Genomic DNA, 21,338 nt, shown 5'->3' with positions numbered 1-21,338 from the left:
GATTACCTTCATCAGTGGATTCTGTTTTAGGAAGATCTCCTGTCAGAAATGGAATATAATATTTGTATGTTTTCATTTGTGTATAATCACCAGAATATAAGAATTGTTGTGGTTTTTTTTTAAAGGGGTGTTTTTATCTATAGAGGGAATGGTTCCTCTTCTATGGAGTCCTCCATCTTGAACCACTATGTTTCTACAAAGTTACAGTTCAAGGTGTGGTTAAAACCTCATATAAACAAGTATACCTTCGAGTTGAGATTATTTTATCTCACGTCTTCAAGCTGCTTTGATCAATATTTTTATTTTAAATGGGGTAACATAATTCCTTATATATGTGAAAAAGGCAGCTCACAGTTAAACGATTATTATTACCTGATTCTACAGATCCTCTTAACTCTATGGGGTGTTTAGCCTCTTTCAGCTAATTGTTTTGGCAGACAGACAAAGTTAGCCACTAGTTGTTGAACATAGTGGAGAATTTAGCAGCTAAAGAGCTGGACTATCCCTTACAAGTTGGCATAGAACAAAAAGAGAGCTAAACGGAGAGTGAATATTGGACTGAAATTCATCACTTAACCAGAAACACAACCCCAAATAAATCCAAATGTGGCTCTGTATCTGCTTGATGTGTAAATGGATAACTGTCTGCCATATCAACTTAAAAGGGGATGATATGATGCAAAACATATCATGATTATATGTTGGTAGCCAACTAATCAATTATTGTAGGTTAAAAAAAGTTATAAAAGTAACTTGTAATAAATTGTGGTGCTATAATCTTATTTGCCAGCTACTACATTTTGCTCAAGCTAGGGGACACTATCGGAGGGCTTTAGGGCAGGCAGGGATACAGAGTTGTAATTGTTAAAACAAGAACATACGCAGTTATGAGAATTGTGGTATTCTGAACAGAACAAAACTACTGTTGATAAACCCTTCAACCGTAAAACAATGGTTGATTTTCACAGAGTTGTGAGGGTTGAAGGTCACTTGAGACCCAAGTTTTACATATTTCATGAATATATATTTAGCATGTTTTTTATAATAAAGTAAATCTTCTTCTAATTCATATTGAAAGAAAATTCATAATAGTTCATTTGAAAGCTTAGCTGAGAGGTCTTACTCATCCCATCCCTCCAGACATTCCTCTACCCCCGCTTATTCTTTCTCATCGTCCTCCTCACTCTTCCTTCCCCCATGTTTCTATCAAACTCCCTTTCTTCTTGCTTCCTTTGTAGCACCTACCTCCAACTCTTCCTCTTTCCCATTAGACTATCTATCTGAAGATCTCATGTAACTCCACATTGACTCAGGTGTCTATCACTCAAATCTCTGTGCCTTCTGTGTCTCATGGCTTTCTGATTATGGCTATAGGGATGTCTACCAATATGGTTGCCCTTCATCTCTGGCTGCGTGTCTAACTGGTTGAATGGATGGTTGGTTAGATAACTGTCTGGTTGACTGGAGAGATGGATGGGTAGATTGATTGTTTGGATGACTGGATGGCTGACAAACTGACTGACAGGTTGGCTAGGAAGCTGATGATTGGATAGCTGTCTATCTGTCTGGCTTGCTGCATGTGTAAATGTGTGTGTATATCCTTATATCTGCTGCTTATCTGTCTCTCTGTATGCTGGTTCTTCAACTTTCTCCCCGCTTTCCTCTACAAGTGGAGGAGGACAGAAGAGGAGGCTGGGTAATTTGGCATGTCTACATGTTCAAAATGTGTGTACGTGCATGCATATGCATACAGTATATTGTTCAGGGTTTTTTTGTTGTTTGTTTCCTCTCCTCCTATCCTCTCCATTGGAGCCCATCAGTATCTGTAGATATTTTGGCAATGGGTCTCCTCTCATACCTCCCACTACTGATCATTCTGTGACAGCTTCTGGGAACGAACACACATACGCAAACACAGACACACACACATATATACACAGCAGGTTATGGCATCGTACCCCGTTGTTTAATTCTTAAAGCGCCCCTGGGATCCTGGCAGCTTAGTCTCATCTATCTGTAACACTGACATTGCATGTGAAAAAGAGAGTGTGTGGAAGTGAGTTTGTGTGTATGTATGTTTGCTGTCAATCACACATCAGTCACACATACGCAGTACTGACAGGTGTCCTGGAAGTCGCTCCTATTTACACTCAAAAACAACCCCAGAGGTTGCTTTAACTGCAATATGAGTACAAAGTGGAAAGCATTGCAGAATTCAGACATTGTTCCAATTATTTTTCTATTAAGTATTAACATACAGTTGCAGGCAATTATAGAACAACACAATTAGTGTATTGTCACAAACACATTCACAAGCATTCCTTTTCAGACAGCCATTTAGACAAAGCCTTGATGGCATGAGTTTTTGGTTTTAGAAAATGAGACAATCCTGGTGAAATTTGGTTCAGTCTATTGGTTGTTTTGAGCACATTATTGGGAACTTATCATGATTTAATTTACCGGCAGTATACACTAACACAGTGCTTCCCAACCAGGGATATGCAAGTCTGTACTTCTGCAGTCTCTATGGGGTACATAGAAAGGTTGTAAAGTAGCTCAGCCAATTTGAAAAAAATAGAAAAAAGATCCATTATGATTTGCTAATAACATTTATTCACATATTTCCATTCAGCAGGAAAACAAAAGGGAATATGATTACAAATTGATGTAATGCTGATCTATTGTTACTGTACATTAACCAGTAAACTAGCAGCTATGATGGTCTGATTGCACAGGGCATACTTGTGTTAGTCGTAACACCTTAATGTCACCTTTTGCTATTGAGCATTTGTGAAAACAAGACAGGAGGAACGTTCAAACAGATAAAAGTGCTGAAGCAATGTTGAAAAGCTTCTGCCACTCCAAGAGAAATCAATGCAACCAAATGTACTGAAAAATACACTGAAAAAAGCCACCAAATCCAAACAAAAACAAGTTAATCTGAGAGAGTTGAGGGAATATGTCAGATACCCACTGTAATTGCAGCCTAATACAAAAACAAAAAAAGGCTCAAAATTCAGCAACAAAAAATATGTCACAAAACTATACACACTGTTACTGAAAAGTAATGTCTGGGAACTGTATTACAGTAAGTGTCTGTCAATAAAGACATATTTTTTGTGGCTTGCATCACTACTTTAAAAGATGCTGTTCAGACCTTTCACTAGTCCTGTTCCTTTTCATCCCATAATTCTCATTTCACATTTTTTATACAGTGTCCTTAAAAGACTAGTTTGTATCATCGTGTACCCCCCTCCATGTCTTCTACCACACTAGCTGTCCCTTGGAAAACTCATTAAACAGGCTGTGATCCAATCCGCTGCTGTTCCTTTCTCTACTCGCTGCTGGAATAGTGCTGTTCACCCCCTCCCCTCCCTTCTTTCTCTCCATCCCTCCCACATGCCACCTCCATGCTGGAGGACTCATTATGCCGACCAACTCTCTGTCTCTCTTATCACTCTCCGCTGGAGTACTCATTACTGTCTCTCTCTGTCCCTCACTTCTCTGTTTCTCTCACTCTCTCTTCCTTTATATCTTCATCTCTGTCTAATAACAGACACACACACAGTTGTACACTGCTGTTCTGTTATTGGTTTTACACCAACAGCAAAAACTGTTTTGTCCCTCCTTCACTCAAAAGGGGAAATTTAGCAGATAGGAACTCTTAAAAATGGTATATGACACATAGTATGTGTTTATTTGTATGTGTGTGACTGACTAAATGTTCAAATTGATTAATACTGTAGATTTTTGCATGTTAGCATGAGTATATTTGCGTATGTGTCAGTAGCCTATGTCTCTGCCTGTGTGCATGTGTCAAAGTTAGACTATGTTACTTTTGAAAGAAGGAACAATCTAACTCTTACAAATGAATTCATGAGTAATACACAATACACACACTTCAGTTTACTAATGGGTTACAGCGTTACTTGGTCTAGTTTTACCAGTAAGTTATGGTGGCTTATGTTTGCAAACTTTAGCTAGATATTGCTTTGTAATGGACATGACAAAGTCTTTTTTGCTTCATAATGTTTCTCCACTTTTGTTACTTTTAAACTATGTTTTAACATTCATTGTTGTCCTGTAATTGCATCTCATGGCCATAGCTGCTGTTCATTATCCTCCTATCAACTCTGGCTGTTTTGGTGAGGAGAAGTACTATGAGAAATAATGGATGTCATCTGCACAGAGACTGTCGGCAGCAAACATCTGCACCAAACAAATATGGTAATGGATTATTTGAAGGAGTAGTTTCAGTATCATTCAAGATGATAGTTTTAGCTCCTTGCCTCCCATCAGGATGAGGGATGACCTAGGGAGGCAGTTCTGAAAAGACCATCGCTGGCTGAGCCCACATTCAGGCCAAACATGATCCTGATGAATGAAAGGGAAGTGGTCCTGCTTTCTCTTCTACATGGTGATTTCACAAACACGTCAGCATTCTGTTTGGTTTGTTCTCTCTGACCTAAAGCAATTAACTTGCATTATATCAAGCCTTTACTTCATGCTGGCACAGATCAAGCAGAGTGACTTTGCATCAGCCAAGCAGCAAATTCATTGGCCTCAAGGAGGCTTTTTTACTACCTACTGTTTTCCTTCCTAATTTGGGATTTTTTTTTGGCCCAAATTGCTGTTTGTTCTCAAATGCACATGAAGGGAAACTAGACCTAGCATGTACTATTCACAGTACAGTGGCGCCCACTGTTAAATATTTTTCTTATACATTTATCTTGACCTTGGACACAGCAGTTAACAAAATAATTTCAAATCAAAATCTATTTCATAGCTTTACTTTACTTTGAGTAACATAATCCAAAAACATCAGTGTAAACTGAATGAAACCAAAACTATGTGTGTGGGTGTTTTTGTCATTGAGGTGAACTGACCTTTTAAATATGTAATATTCAAAAACAACTTGAACAGCTTTGTAGAAAAGGAAACACACCCCAGGAAGGCAGAGCAACAGTCAAGCAAATTTGACCAATCAGGTCTAAGGATCTTGTCAATGATGTGTTCACAGACCTCAAAGTGGTATTTGTAGCCCAGTGAGGAACAAGTGTCTGTTGCTGCTGTATAGGTACACTATCTGTGTGTCCATATGTGTGTCCTCGTGTGTGTGTCTGTGTGTGTGTGTGTGTGTGTGTGTGTGTGTGTGTGTGTGTGTGTGTGTGTGTGTGTGTGTGTGTGTAAGGTATATTTGTGGATCGTGTTCCATGGGCAGATAAAGATGGGTCCTTCCACAAGGATGTTCGGCAACTAATCACAAGATGACTACTTTAATTAATTAGCTGACTCTACAGCACACATAATAAATACTAATTAGGGGAAATTAAGGGGGGAAGAGAGAGAGAGAGAGGGAGAGAGAGACAATAGACAAAGACAATTATGAGAAATGAGGGGGGAAACAGTGGACGAAGGGAGAAGGGAAGACCAGCAGTCAGTAACAGATGTAGTAAAGATGGAGAAAGGAAAGTGATGGATACTACTTTCACTTTCTAACTTCCCTTTTCTGTTCCTCTCTCACCTGTTCCCACCCCTCCATTTTTTGTCCGCACCCACTCCTTTTCTCTTTGGTTTTCCTTTTTTTTCTTACAATTTTCTCTTTTTTTGAATCTCTTTTTCTCGGAGGGATTAAGATACTAGCAGACAAAAGGCTTGGCAGGCCCAGGAGATCAGTGCATGTTTGCCACCATTTAAACATGCATGTGTTTATTAATTTGTTTGTGCACATACTGTATTTACACAGGGCTGTGTGCCATTTGCATGTTCTTGAGAGACGGACGTGTATGCACACACCGAGACATAGGATGTGTGTTTGTGTGTGTGTGTGTGTGTGTGTGTGTGTGTGTGTGTGTGTGTGTGTGGCTCTTTTGAATTGAGACTACCTACAGAAGAAAAGAAAAAGAAGGGGATCAAACCACATATCACATGCTATTTTGAAAGACTCCCAGTGTGTGTGAGAGAGAGAGGGTGTATATGTGTTTGAACGTGTGTAAGCTGGAACATTTTTTTGTTAAGTCCTGCTAAGATTAGAATAGAGGGGGGGGGGGGTTTACAGAGGAGAAGAAAAGACAGTAGAAAATAGACTGGTGACTAGAGGCATTGGGGATGCCTTTTGTTTTGCCAACAAGCTGCTCAATTCCACAAAGGTGTTCAACATCTAGTTACAATGTTATATTCAAATCCAACTTGTGGCCAACTGGTGGCAGTGGTTGTACTCCCTCTTCATATATTTATCTTAGCCTCTTTTGTAACAATTTTCTCAATACAAAAGAGTGTATTATAAGAACAAGCTTTCTTAACCATTCCTTAATATCTCACAGTTAAAAACAATAAAGCCAACAAACAATGCAGTAACAGAACAAGAAGGTAAAGATTGATAGGATGAAAAGTTAAAGATGAAAACACTGAGGGTGGGGGGAAGAGAGAGAAAGGAAACAGGGGAAAAAACGCAAGTAGAAGTAGAGATTCTGCTATGAATAATAGCCTATTCATCAGTGCTAATTTGCTAGGCTAATGTTCTCACTGAGCTTAATGGAGAGATTAGCCGGGCAAATTAGCACTGATAAACGAGCAAACATGAAGCACGGTGGTCAATCATGGAGCCAGCCATGTATTCATAACATACCCCAGCAATGGGAAGCATCTGTTCTAAATTAGATTTCAGTTCAAGTTCAACAATTAACTGCCCCTCATGACCAAACTGCTTCGCAATAAACTTGATAATAATAAATAGAGATACAAACAGGAGTAGACATTAAAATAATTAACATTAAACACACTGACAGAAAGCTCTAATTAAATGAAGTAGATTGGTAGAGTGCAAGGACTTTGCAGTTGATCAGGTTGACAGCATGAGACATAAATGAAAGCCAGTGACTGATTTAGCTTTGAGACATACAATAGGTCGCTAAAGATGTTTGACCTCAAATGATCATGTTTATCATAATATATTTAAGATGAGTCATGACTCAGTCACCAGAAGCTGGACCAAACTGGAACCAAACTGGAATAAAGGCATCACATTCCCCCAACATGTGTAGCTTCCTTAACAAGGACAAACTGAAACTGTGTTGGATACTTTGCAGCTAGGTTTCCAATAAGGCACAGCCTATCAACAACCACTTACACACTCTGAAATCTAACAGAACACGAGGGGTTCTTCAATCCCTTCATTAATAAATAACTTTATCATTAAAGTTTTATGCTTTTAGGTGATGCTCTTATCCAGAGTGACTTGAGAATGAGTGCAACAGTAGAGTAAGCTTGAGTTTCCAGGATCATAACATTACAAGCAACTAATAGATTACAAGGTTCAGAGCAACAGTGCCCTGTGACAGGACATCCCCATGACCTTATAAAGGTCATGTAGCACAGAGAAGTCCAAACAAAGAAAAGAAAAGAAAATAAGAAAACCAATGATTGCTACTGTTGTGAGACCACAGGTCCCTAAAGGAACTCCGTGAAGGATTTATGATTTGTGTTTGAAGGTCCACCAAACTGTATCTAATCTACAGGAATGTAACATGTCTAGAATGAAGAATAAGAGCCCTACTATCAGATGGGCATCTCCGGAGATTACACAGCTCAGAGCCGAAGTCACACACATCATTGGGAAAGTTTGACGGGAAATCCTGAGTACAGATTAGTTGAACTTCAAGCACTCATGCAGTGCTTTATTTCGTGGATCTTCTGCCTGATATTGTAACTGCAGGCATTTGAGGAACACATGCTAATATGAACCAAGACATGTAAAGGAAGTTTCTACAGTCTGATTTTATGTGTTGGACCTAAACATTCTGCAACACATAGCCTACCCCACCATTACGGTCATGGTAGATGAGCAATCGAATGTGTGAAAAAAACAACTTCTGTACAGTTTTGATGGTGTTTACTGGCTCAGTGGGTGAATGCAACAGCCATTCAATCGCTGAATTGCGGCTAAAAGGGTAGAGAAAGAAAGTCACACTTGATTGAGCACAAATGGGGTTATTCTGCAAGGAGGAAATGGTCGAAACTTGCTCTTTTAATTTCCCAAGTACATGTTTTTTTGAGTTGTGAGAAACAAGCATTAAAGAAAGACGCATTTTATAAGAATGTTGATTGTAGCTTTTATATGCTCTTGGCCTTTCTGCTTTTGAAGATATGAAAGAAAAGGAACTCATTTAAGGGCTAATCAGTGTGACGAATAATATTATTGATAATAATTACCCCTTCAACCACAATAAAAGGAGATCACAGCAGCTGTACAACAAGCGTTTTCTCAAAGCCTCTTCAGGAAGAGTGGGTCCACATACCTGCATATATGTTGCCCATTTGTTTGCATGCGTGTTTACATGTGACAATGTGTTAGACAGAAAGACATACAAATATAAATGCAATCACAATCACAGTATGTCCTCCATTGTCATCTAGATGATTCACCAACAACCAGGAAATTGAGCTCATTGTTAAATACACATGAACTGTATAGCACCGTTCTTCCATTATCAAAGCCAGCAAAGACACACCCACACATATAAACACACACACACATATAAACACACACACACACACACACACACACACACACACACACACACACACACACACTGCACACACATAGACTGGAAACAGTATTGTTCCTAGCCTTGGGGCTGTTGTATGGGGCTCCCTGCAGTGCAGAGTGAATAGGAAGATGTACTAAAAGAGGAAGCAATATTGTATATTGCAATTTTGGATAAACTAAAGCAGAAAGTGTATCGCTGTAAGAAACTGGGATAGAAAGAAAAATATGTACAATGTGTCGAGCAGATAAACAAGCTACTTATAGCAGAAAGTCTCTAAAGAATAGTATCATTCTGCATCAATGAAGAGCCATGTAGACAAGATTCAGCCTAAATAATCCAATTGTGTGATCGAAATGGAGCCAAGGATCTGGTCTAAGGCATTCTTCATATGGAAAGGTAAAAGAGGAGAGCCTCATGGGTGGATTACCAAATAGGCCTGCAAGGCACACTGGAAGAGTCAGGTTTGTTCCTGTGTAAAGTGCAGTTGCAAAGTGCATATATAGCAAGCCTACTAAAGCATTTCAGGCTGAGCTCCAGCATGGCAGCAGAATACATCAAATAAAACTTGCCCTGTAGAATACAAGTCATGGGCGGACAGTGCTGTTAGTATCTATATGGACTGGTATTGTAGTTAAGTTTATAAACTTTAAATGTGCTGTAGCTGAGCTAAATATGTAGCTTGCAAACTGACGTAAGCAGAGCATTTTTTCCTTTTGAGGACTCGTTCAGTAAGCTAAGGTACAGGACAAGATATTGATTTTTGTTAAATAAAAATAAGTATTAAGCAGGAAAGAATCTGTAAAGTGAGTTGCTGTTCAAAGTCATTGTCTCTTGTGTAGCAGGCTGTTGTCTGATTGTTCGTCAATGTGACCGTCTGCCTAAAATGAAGTGGAGCTGATTGACTGTTCGGAGTAGACCTTTTAAGGCAAAGATAAAGGGTGCCATCATGAAACCAACCCTTTTGGTTTCTGATATTTTCTCAAAGGAAAACACAGAGCATACACTATGTATGATGTAGCGAAGAAAAAAGCAATGTAATATTAGGATTTTAACCTCTACACACTTAACTGTAATTAAGAACAAAATGAGTGTATTAAAAAAAAAGAAAAAAAAAAAAACAGACCAGCCAAACAAGGGCTAGTAACTTCCAAAAAAAAAACCCTTTTGGAAATGGAACCAAAGTGCAGCTGTAGTTCAGTCATCAAGTAGAAAAAAATCTTCTACAATAAGAACATCTGTAGCTTATTTCAAGTGGGTCCCAGAATAATAAAAACAGACAATATGTTTTCATGAGCCTGGGTCCCAGGCCAAGAAAATAAACATGTTATTTGAGTCCCAGGGTGAAAAGCCACAATAGGGGATTTCTCTCTGTTAGTAAAAATATCAGCTGTTTTCCCCCAGCTTGTTAAAATAAAAACAAACTTATCCCCAGTCTCCATTTTTTATAACTCCTGGGGTAACTTAGAGGTAAATGCTCAAACATGCAGAAAAACACACACATACATCACTCGGTTTACAACGTGCTACTCAAAGCAACTGGTGCATCCCCAGCGCAGAAGAATGCAGGGAGACGAGCGCCATTTCTAAATAGGGATCCTCTATCCAACAACAAGGACTAGAACGAACAATAAACACAACACAATAACCGGCCATGCATTTGCATATCAAGCATCCCCAAACTAGCACTGGCAGACCTAAACACAAATGCGATAGATAGTAAATAAAAGAAAAAAAGAGACTGGGGGAAAAAGATGGGGAAATGCCATTTCAATTGAGTTCAAGACGCTAAAATGTTTCAAATTTAGTTCAAACGCACACCCGTACGCAGAGACATATTAATTATAATTTCAGTGATAATGTCAATCATTTTGTAAGTGACACCGCCAAAATACACACAATCCCTTTTCCTCCCTCTCTCTGCCTTTGCTCCTCTCTCTCTCTTTCCTCATTTTCCTCTCCTCTTCTGTGTCTACCTCTGTCTATTTTTCTCGCCCTCACACACATTCAGAGTCCCAAAACACACAAACACCGGTGGTATCCCGAGGTTGATGGCTGTCACCTTTGTGTACTCAGCCTCTTTCAGGAGCCAGCAATGCAAATAACACCCTCGTTAATATATTCATGATGGATTTGAGATGGAAAGAGAGAGTGAGAGAGACAACAGGAGAAGAGAAGAGAGGGAGTTTTGACAGGGAAATGGAAGGGCAGGGAGGAGAGAGAGTAGAGGAAGAATGCTGTAGAAGGAATGATAGTGCTGACTGGATTAAGGGAATAAACAGAGACAGATTGACTGCGTGGGTTAAATAGAAAGAGAGAAGGTGTGTGTGTGTGTGTGTGTGTGTGTGTGTGTGTGTGTGTGTGTGTGTGATGTGTGTGTGTGTGTTCGGTCATTGAGTGTTAACCCATTTACCGTATTTTGGTAAGTGACTGACAGTGTAGATTTGCTGACTTCTCAGAGAGTGAAAAGGTGATAATGCCAATAAGAGCAGAGTTTTAAGTAGAGGAGTGGATGAGGCAGATGAGTCATGTCTAAAAGTTATATTAATGACAGTAATAGCTAATGTCCTTGAAGTTGGACATATTTGGGAACTCGTCTCCTTAATGTAAGTTAAGTCTTTGAGAAACTATTTTAAAAACAATTTGAACAATAATCCTTCTTCAAACTACGGGTCCAACAGTCCAGCACCATTTCAGGGCTCCAGTTAATCCACCTTGGCACAAGTGACACAGCATTAAGTAGCCATAATATAAATAAAAAAAAGGTGTCTTTAGTTTACAAGAGGAAATAAATCATATAAAAGGCATGTAATATATAAAACAAACTATCAATTGAATTGGACTTACTGTTTTGTCCTTTTTCTTTTTGTTACCACATTAGGGCTGGATTTAGCCTGGGGGTGCAGTAAAAAATGTCACAGGGACGCATTGTTACAGTCAATACACACTACTATTCTTGTGTTTTTAGGTGTCTTCTCCTTTTAACTGCATCTTTGTACTTTATTTTGTCTGAGCGTATACACAGATTTATCTAAATGCAATGAAAATGTAACTTGCTAGGACAAATCACAACCCTACATATGTTTTAATTAAAAGAGGCTTTATTTCTCTCCCTCCCCAAATAGTTTAAGTGAATGGTAAAAGTCACTTGATATACCCACTACCCCAACTTCATATGAACTTCATTAACATTGAACATTTTCATTCTTAATTTGATTTTTTTCTTTTTTTTGCCCCATAAGCTTGTGACATCATGCCACTTTTTTCAATTCAGATGTCTTATCGATCCTGGTGGAACCTCCTGCCGTGGTCCTGCTAGATTGCCATTGCCAATACTGTTGTTGCTGTGCACCTGTCTGTCTGTCTTTCTGTCTGTCTCTCTCTCCCTCTCTCTCTCTCCCTGTCTCTCTCTCTCTCTCTCTCACCCCAACTGGTCGAGGCAGACGACCACCCACCTGGAGCCGAAGGATCTGTCCTACGTTTCTGCCTTTTAACAGGCAGTTTTTCCTTGCCCTTGTCGCCAAATGCTTGCTCACGGTGGTACTGTTGGGTCTCCGTAAATAATGTTTTAAAGAGTTTGGTCTAGACCTACTCTATTTGAAAAGGGTCCTGAGATAACTTCTGTTATGAATTGGTGCTATACAAATAAAACTGAATTGAATTGAATAGATGTATTTACCACATTACAGAAAAAATGCTGATTTGGTCCTATCAGCTACACTACAGCTTTACCAGTTGCCTCTCTTTAACAGTGGCTACATGCATGCTAGTAGAATCCCATGTCCTTGGTTTGTTTGCACACTAAAAAACTATCTAAAGTATGATGAAATGCAAGTCTAACACGCAGTCTAACAGACAGTGAGGTAATATTAGCCAAATCAAGCACACTGTGGCACCAGTGTAGCACACATGAACCTGTAGATGTGAGTCAGCATGACTACAAAAAACTGAAATGTAAAAAAGCAAATCATGTCCTAATAGAGTTTTGTTTGGCACAATAAAATTAGCTTACTCACTTCCTAGCAAGATGGCTTAACAGTATGGTCCTGCGACAGTTACAACAAATGACACAGAAGCTTAGTCTTAGAGTGCGAGCACTGTGTTGAGTCCAATTTAATTGCTAGGGTGATTATTTAGAGAGGTGCTTCTTTGAAAGTGAAGACTAGAATAAAGAATATACAAAGAAATTATCTCTGATCCAAAAACTTTTAAAAATTTCCCTTAGAGTGTATGATACATTGAAGAAGTGTAACATGAAACACTACTGACACAGGATTGATTTGGGAGGTTTACAGTATGTTTTCATTACATTTCTGACCAAATGACAACTTCCTTAATGTAGAGATGACTAAGTTTGTCAATGTCACTGTCACTGTTGCTTTAGCAACACTTACAAGTCAAAGTTTATTAGAGATTTAAAAAAAATATGGTATAACAAAACTATTTTCATTTACAGATGAACAAAACAAATACAAGACAAAGAGTAGCAAAAATCGTTGAGACCCTCCCCCACTACATTCACCTCCAGTTCATCATATCCAGTGTCCAGGTTGAGCTCATTAGAAGTTTACTACTCATCCAGATCTTACGGATTTTCTTCATTACTTCACCACCACCACCACCACCACCAGTGTCTAGACTTCATCAGGGGGGTTTCCTGTACTAATCACAGCTTCACCAACCCCTTCAAATACAATGATGTCACAATGTGGTCTAATCGCCAAAGACTTTTCACATCAATTAAATATATTTATCCATTATATGTAACAAATATCCAATTAGATCTCTCCTGATTAAAATGTATATGTGTTTACTTATGGCCACACTACACTAAAAACTAAAACACATACACATAAACACACACACAGAGAGTCGCAAACACAATTGATTCTGCCTCCTTGCTGGTGAAAGGGCATTTAAGGTGAAATCAATGGTGGAGCTTTGTGGAATAAAGGCATCCAGGGCATATTGTGTATGTGTGTGTGGCAACACAGAGGGGAAGGAGTGTATGTGTGTGTGTGTGTGTGTGTGTGTGTGTGTGTGTGTGTGTGTGTGTGTGTGTGTGTGTGTGTGTGAGGTGTAACCACCAGAGAGAAATAGCTGGTCCTTAGAAGTACATCTCCCCTCTGATCCTAGGAAAAATCCACTAATCCCCACACACACACACACACACGCACACACACACACAGACACACACACACACACACACACACACACACACACACACACACACAAAGACAGAATGGGACAATAAATAATGGCCACATACAATTCACACACTAAAGACAAATTACTATATAATACAAGTCACATAAAAACAGATTGAGTGCAAGAAAATGAGAGAAAAACCTATTTGCCTTTTAATAATCGCTCTCTCAATCTGTCTCTATCTATATCTGATACACACATACACACACATACGCATTTATCCCCTCATCAGTAATCATCTCGCTAATTAACTAACCAAACAACGAAAGCACACAGTTCAAGACGACAGCTTTTTAATGAGGGAGATACTAATCACTTTGACCCTCAGTCAGTCAACATTCCCACTGCTGAAAAATGGTGAAATGCTCAACTAAACATAGATTTTGAGCATCAAACTTCTATGGCAAGGGTTTCCACAGATTTAAACACTGTATTACACACTTTTGGCTGAATGCTCACTGAACCGGAGCTGCACAGAACATGAATTCATCATCAAGCTTTGCCCTCTTTTCTACGTTTTGAAGTTACAAGCGATGGTGTTCCAGTTACCAAGCTGAGAGATACTAATTAATTTGTGTCTTTTGTTTTACTTTCAAGGAGTTTTCTACTGTACTGATTTAGGATAAATGCAGGGAAGGGGAAGTTCTAGATTAGCCTTTGTAGTAAATGTCACATTATGGACATTCCAATAGAAAATAGAAGAATAGATTTTAACAAATGTAAGAATTAAGGCTGTACCTGAAAACTTTTCCAAGTCAAATATGTTTCTGTAGTTCGGGCCGGACATGACATGAAATAAATTCTTAATTGACAGCGGTGTGGTTTACAGTACAAGTTTAGTTACCCTTTTCTCCATTATAGTTAGGTTAACAGGTATGTTATATTTGTGTAGACCATCATGCTGAAATCCTTTGTTGTTATGTGTACAATGATACAGCAGAAAAAAAGTTGTATGCTTTGATGGACAACATTAAGTTCGAATGAGGGTCTCCACCAGGCTATTATTTATCCATATTAACATCCCTATCATTACTTGCCATTACTTGGCATCATTTCTAAAAGATGAAAGAAAATGTTATTCTATGCTGCATACTGCTGAAGAGCTGCTAAACTGCTTTTCATTGTTTTGAACATAATGACAATAAAGATCTGTTCATCTCCTTTTTCAATGCGCTTTTGTTCTTCAAATCTAGTAAATAAATAAAAATAGTAGACATTGGGTTGTAGGTCTATCTTCCTCTAGCACACAGGGAGATATGTTTATTACATGTATGAAGTTTAGGATGTACTGAGTAGTAGGACCAGCAAAAACAAAAGTCCAACTAAAGTAGGAAAGGAAATGGAAACAAAATGTCATTGGAGACAACAGATGTGCAGGTTAACGGTGTCTTTAGGTAGCTTCCTGTGAAAGCAGGTCTGTTTGGTCAAAAACAAGCAACCATCCGATTTGATCATTATCTCCTTGTTCTGTCATCTTTAATTATTTTCAATTCAGTACAAGTCATCTTGCAAGAGAGAAGTAAGGAGTATGTCCTATGTGTCTATATGTCTTTTAGTGGGAAATATGGCATGTAATATACAATCACCACCATGTGCCAAACTGGAAACATGGCAGGATCATCTGCATTGGAAATGTGTTTAATAATAGGAAAACTGCAACTAATATGATGAAACCCTAAAGGATATAACAAGCTGGACAAATAAACTCTTCATGAAAACCTTTTGATTTAATTAAAAAATCTACCTAAAATCTTTGTTAATAACAAGTATTGAGTATTTCTTTATTAACCAAAAGGTCTCTCCATTTCATAATATCCTCTTTTCCTTTCAAAAGTCAAGGCATCAGCAAAAAGAGGTGAGGGAGTCCATTTAAGTTTGGTCCATTATCTTGGGGTTCTTATTAATATCTAAGCTTGAGTACCAGTGTCAAAAACCAATTACAGACTCATCTAGCACATGTCTCACATGTCTGTTGTGTTCTTTCAGCCATAAACATGTTTAATTGTCTATCTGTATTATTTTCATTCAGTCACAGTCTGTGACACTGCCACTAGATCTATAATAGGTCTGGGGTAGCAGACTCCAATTACTGTACATTGGGTTGTTAGAGAAATCTTTAGTTTGGAAATGTACATTTTCTCCTTGTTTTGAGCATTTCTTTTTACCCATTACTAAACTTTTATTACATATATTGGGACATGCATCATCAGAGATGTATCTGGAGACAAACTGGTGGGCTTTGGCTTAAAGGACCAGTGTGTGATTTGGTAGCATCTAGCAATGAAGTTGCAGATTGCAACCATCTGAATCCAGCACAGCCTCCAAAGCATCTCGGAGAAACTACATTGGCTGTGTGTTTATTTTATATTCTGGGCTACTGTAAAAACAGGGCAGTTCGACATGGCGGTAGAAGAGGACTCCCTACCTCTGTAGATAAAACTTGCTCATTCTAAGGTAACAGAAACACAACAATTCTTATTTTGGGGGGGGTTATACAATAATGAAAACATATCTATGCATATTATATTCCATTTCTGCCAATAGTTCCTTCTAAATGTTACACACTGGACCTTTAACGTGGTTAGGGAATGATTAGATAATAAAATCAAAGTTGATTACGTGGCTCAAACACAAATTGTAACTGAACTGGGGGAAGAAGACATGCCAGTTTAATTTTCAATTCAAGTCAATTTAATTTGCTTTATTGCCATGAGTGTAACAAAAACAATATTGCCGACGCATTAAGAAATTATAGAGTACAAAGCAAAAAGCATTAGAATTCATAAAATCAAGGAAATATCAGAAAACTAAAACTTTGCCCTGTGTGTGCGTGTGAGAGATTGTGGAAGTGTGTGTTAAAGTTGTGTTAACTCAGTCAGTACAACCACAGTTTTAGCAGATGAGTTGAACCATCGCAAAGTGATAGAGTCATGTATGTTTATGTGAGACTACAAGCCCAGTGACAGTGATATAGCAAGGATGCTCAATCCAATTTGGAAAATATGCCTCAAGTCCTTAAATCTCATCCTTATATCTTTGCTTTTTGGAAATGCTGTAGATTAAGGAAGAATTGCAAGTCAAATAAGAATGTTCCTTCTCTTCTTTCTGCTGTTAACTGTCTCTCCTCTGTCGACCTCTGCTTTTCTATCCTTTGTTTCCTTTTTCATTCACTATCTTTCCTTTCCTTTCTGTCTCTGTCTCTCTTGCTCGTCCTCTCTCCGTGCCCCTCCATCTCCTCAGCAGTTTATCATAATCACATCACCTCAGTGTGATGGAGCACACTTAAGGCTTATTATACGTCACACACACACATGCACACACAGGAGTGAGATCCACTTAAGCCTTATTACATGTCTGACTGTGCTTCTAACATGGGAGATTATCCATGGGACTGTATGCTAGGGCAGAGGGCAAGAATTCCAAGTAGGATGGGCGCAAACACACACACACACACACACACACACACACACACACACACACACACACACACACACACACACCTCAACTCGGATGCAAACAGAAAGATAAGTGGAATACATGCTTCGAGATTTTTAAACTGGACACAAACGTGGACACACAGTGCATGATATTGAAATTAATGTCATGATAGAATATAAGAAAAGAAAAGAAAAACAAGATAGATATCATAAAAAAGGAGAATGTGATATTTTTTACTCTACTGTCTTTTTGTAGGAGACACATGTATGTGTGCACATACACACACACACACACACACACACACACACACACACACACACACACACACACACACACAGCAGGGGTGTTGTACAACAAAGACAGAGACAAAGTGTCTGTATGAGGAACCAAAGAGGCCATCTCATCACTTCTGTGTGTGTGTGCGTGTGTGCGCTTAATACACACAGCAGACAAGCATGTACAGCATTTGTGTGTGTGTGTGTGTGTGTGTGTGTGTGTGTGTGTGTGTGTGTGTGTGTGTCTGTGTGTGCATGTACTGTGAAGAAGTATGAAAAAGAGATAAGAGAAATAAGAGAAAAAAAGTGTGTGCAGGATGTCAGTGGAGTATTTATTTCCCTCTTTCTGACCGTGTGCGTGTTTGTCTGACTTTTGTCAGCAGGTAGTGGGACAAGGTGCAGTGCAGTCTAGCCTCTTGTTCATTTTTACTCCAGTGTCCTCAGATGACTTCAGGAGTGATTGTGCACAAAGAAATACACAACTGTGGTCCTGTTGCTTTTTCCAGCATCTTTCAACAAACATGTAGGAAACGTATAACCTGTTAAAAGGTTAAATCAGATCAGAAGTTGACTTTATAGTGAATAGTGCCTTATCACTTGTCATTGCTGTAACTGTATTCACACCCTAATCAATCCCCCAGGACCATCTTCCATATAATGTTTACTGCCTTTGCTCCCTAGTTCTAGGAATTTATAAAAAATCATAATTCACACAAGTGCAAAGGCATTCCTGCCACAAAGAGGTTCACTCATTTCATATAAAGAACCTACACGTGATTTCATGAAACACATAATATTGCTAGTATATAAGTGGGGGTGCAATTGACCTCTCATTCAGGTGGCAGTAAGTGCAAGGACAGTGACATATGTTAATAACAGTAAAGTGTTTGATAAAAAGCTGTATAATTTACGACTTGGCCTGCTGTTGTAAGGCTGATGGCCTTGCTTACAACCTTACCGACACAACTCTGCGTAACTGTGTATATAATCAGCCAGAATAAGGCTATTGTAATAATAATAATAATAATAGCCATTGATTGTAACTGAAAAATTCCCCCCAACTTCTATACCTTCCAAAACACACCTCTTTGATTTAGCATTTTGAATTGAGTCGGTTGACATGTGCAAGTTGTCGTGTTGAATGACTATGAGTGACTGAGTTGCTATATCCAAAGTTGCTCAAAGTTACCCTCTAAAATGTTCTCAATAGCTCTAACCCCATAGGAGTATCTTGTTGTAGTAATGCTACATCCAGACACAGTGTTGTGTGCTGGGATGTTCTTTGGATAGAATGATAAATTTGCACATCTGTCATTTGTCAGCTTGAAATCCCTAAAGTCAGTGAAATGATGAGGCAGAGATGGGATGCAGATATGCATGCTTAGTCTAGATCAGGGGTTTTAAACAGATTTTTTAGCCAGCGAACCAAAAAGAAATGTGTTTCCTCGGATACAAGTACATAAAAACATATTGCTACTTATGCCAGAAACCATGTAGGTGACCTCTTAAAGCACACCTGAGAGCCATTTTCCCTGTCTCCCCAACCTTCAGTCCCTCTCAGTCACCCTTTCTCTCTCCTGCTTCTCATTTTCTGTGTTTTCTTCTCTCCTCGGATCAGTCATGAATATTCATGAGGTTGTTATTTGCATTGCTGGCTCCTGAAAGAGGCTGAGTACACAAAGGTGACAGCCATCAACCTCGAGAGGCGGCGGTGTTGAGAGATGAGAGTGAGGATGAGCAGGAAAGGAATAAGTGGAGACGATAGAAAAAGGAAAGAATCAGAGAGAAACTGAAGAAAAAGTGAAATGAGACAAAAAGTTACATGAAAGCATTTGTGTTCCCACCTCAGTGTAAACTGTTCCGTGTTTGAATCCGTCTTCATGTACACGCCAAACGCCACCGTCTTGCCAAGCCGAACTGGACTGGGTGGCACCAGAACCTCCACATTTTCATCCAGTCTCAATCGTTCTCCTTTAGCGGAAACTGGGCCCATGGTCATTACCACAGAACCAGCTTTTAGCATGTCCTGAAGACCCCCATCCAGTAGGGGGCTCCACTGTCCCCCGAGGCCCATGCCCAGGCCTCCAAGAGGCCCGACGTTTGCACTCTGACCTCTCCATGGCTCGTTAACAATGGAGGGACACTCTTGACCAGCCCCTTCCACTGGTATAATTGAGTAATACACATCCACTGATGGTAGAGTCACTTCAGGAGGTCTTTTTCTCACTTGTGGTGGTGTAAACCAAGCAGGGGGAATCTCCAGACGGACAACACAGATGCCAGATGGCCCCATGAGGCGGCAGCCTGCCGAGGGTGCTGCTTCACTTGTGTCACGGATGGCCAAGGCTCTGACACATGGGAGGAGGGCTGGAGGAGGAGGGTCAGGCTCGTCCCAACGCCGCCCCACAAGGTAAAACAGTACCTGAAGACAAAGCAAATACACAATGTGATAATGGGTAAAAAAGTGGATGGATGTCATTTGAACAAGATACTTAATAATAACCTATAAAAAATTATTTTCACTGTAAAATCCAGCTTCAAGTGTTAACCATATTAAAAACCTTGCAAAATGACCAAAATGGGTTAGAAATGGCAAAGAAAATAATGCTCTACTTTATGAAAACATTATCTTCTTCCTTCTTTCTGTACAGATACATTTCTCTGGGTTTATTCTTTAAAGCTGCATTCATCAATATATTTATATTTACAATACATCAAAGTACTGTGTGTGATGTGAAAGGTGTTGCTCATAATCCAGAGACCACCATCAACCAACTCATTACCACCTCAGCCCTAGAGAGCGAGTTGTAGCTATGGAGTACTTTTTACCTTTTAGTGGATAGCAAGCTTCAAGTAGTCAATATTGATTAATACATGAGCAAATAGACAAAAGTGCTAAATTTATAAATAATTGTATGGGATTGACATTTTAAATTTGTGTGAAGCCTAAAACCCTGTTTAAGTGCAATAGCATATTTATGAATAAAAATTCAGTGAAGATCCAAAAAAAAAAAAAAATCAAGCTTTCAGTACCTGTATCCAGGGCCTTGTTGACCCCACTTTGGGCACCACCACTTGACCTTTGACCTTCCAGTTTAGAGTAACCTGGTTGGTGGTCAGCAGCAGATGCGGTGGTGGACCCTGAAGCAGCTCCACGGGGATTGGCTGCTCAATGCTGAGGTTTCCATAGCTGCAATTGACACTCGGCAGGGATTGTGGGGCGGCGACACCTGCTTCCAGCTGGTGGAGGAAGAAGGGCTCAGTCCGTGATGATAGGCTGCCATTTCGCATAACCTCCTGATTGGCTTCCCGCAGGAAGAACGCAGAGTCAGCACCGCTCAGCTGGCATTGGACGGGGAGGTAGGTAGGGAGGGAGGAGGAGAAACGGGGTTGGGAGGAGTCCGGCCCTCCTCCTGGTCCAACTCCTGCTGCTCCTGCTTGGCTGTCAGACACTGAGGAGAGAAAGGTGGGAAGGGGGAGAAGAGAAAAAAAAAATTAGTAGGTAAAAAGAGAAGGATGACAGAAAAGGATACAGGTGAGGAAAAGGGGAAGAAAAATAACTACAATATAATTACAAAAACATCCCTTTCATAAAACAGATAACCAGTGCAATGCCTGGCTTATACTTGTAATGCTTACAGTGTCATTTGTAACTGAATTCAAAAGCAGCTAATCATCTATGTCAAGTCAACAAACAGTGTGTAAATCCACGACTCATTGACCTGTGAAATGCATTTTTATTGTATACAAACACTGATAGATGCTCACATCTATCAGGTTTTTCACATAAATTTAAAAATGCATTACAACCCGCTGACACAACATACAGTTTCTCTACAAGGAGAAATGAGCATAAACACATTAGCTCTCA

General features: G+C 39.4%; 1 protein-coding gene across 1 annotated transcript in view; it reads right to left on the bottom strand.

The window, feature by feature from the left end:
- Window positions 1–21,338, bottom strand: part of si:dkey-215k6.1 (transmembrane protein 132D) — a 244,449-nt gene that overhangs the window by 142,966 nt on the left and 80,145 nt on the right. Inside the window, exons 2-3 of the mRNA XM_051423450.1 lie at window positions 20,501–20,919; window positions 19,312–19,889 (exon numbers count right to left, since the gene is read on the bottom strand). Of these exons, the coding sequence (XP_051279410.1) occupies window positions 19,312–19,889; window positions 20,501–20,919 (997 nt within the window). The remainder of the gene's footprint in view (window positions 1–19,311; window positions 19,890–20,500; window positions 20,920–21,338) is intronic.

The sequence above is a fragment of the Dicentrarchus labrax genome, unplaced genomic scaffold (genome assembly GCF_905237075.1).
Source record: "Dicentrarchus labrax unplaced genomic scaffold, dlabrax2021, whole genome shotgun sequence".
Taxonomy (NCBI): Eukaryota; Metazoa; Chordata; class Actinopteri; family Moronidae; genus Dicentrarchus; species Dicentrarchus labrax.
This window is presented reverse-complemented; position numbering and strand designations above follow the sequence as displayed.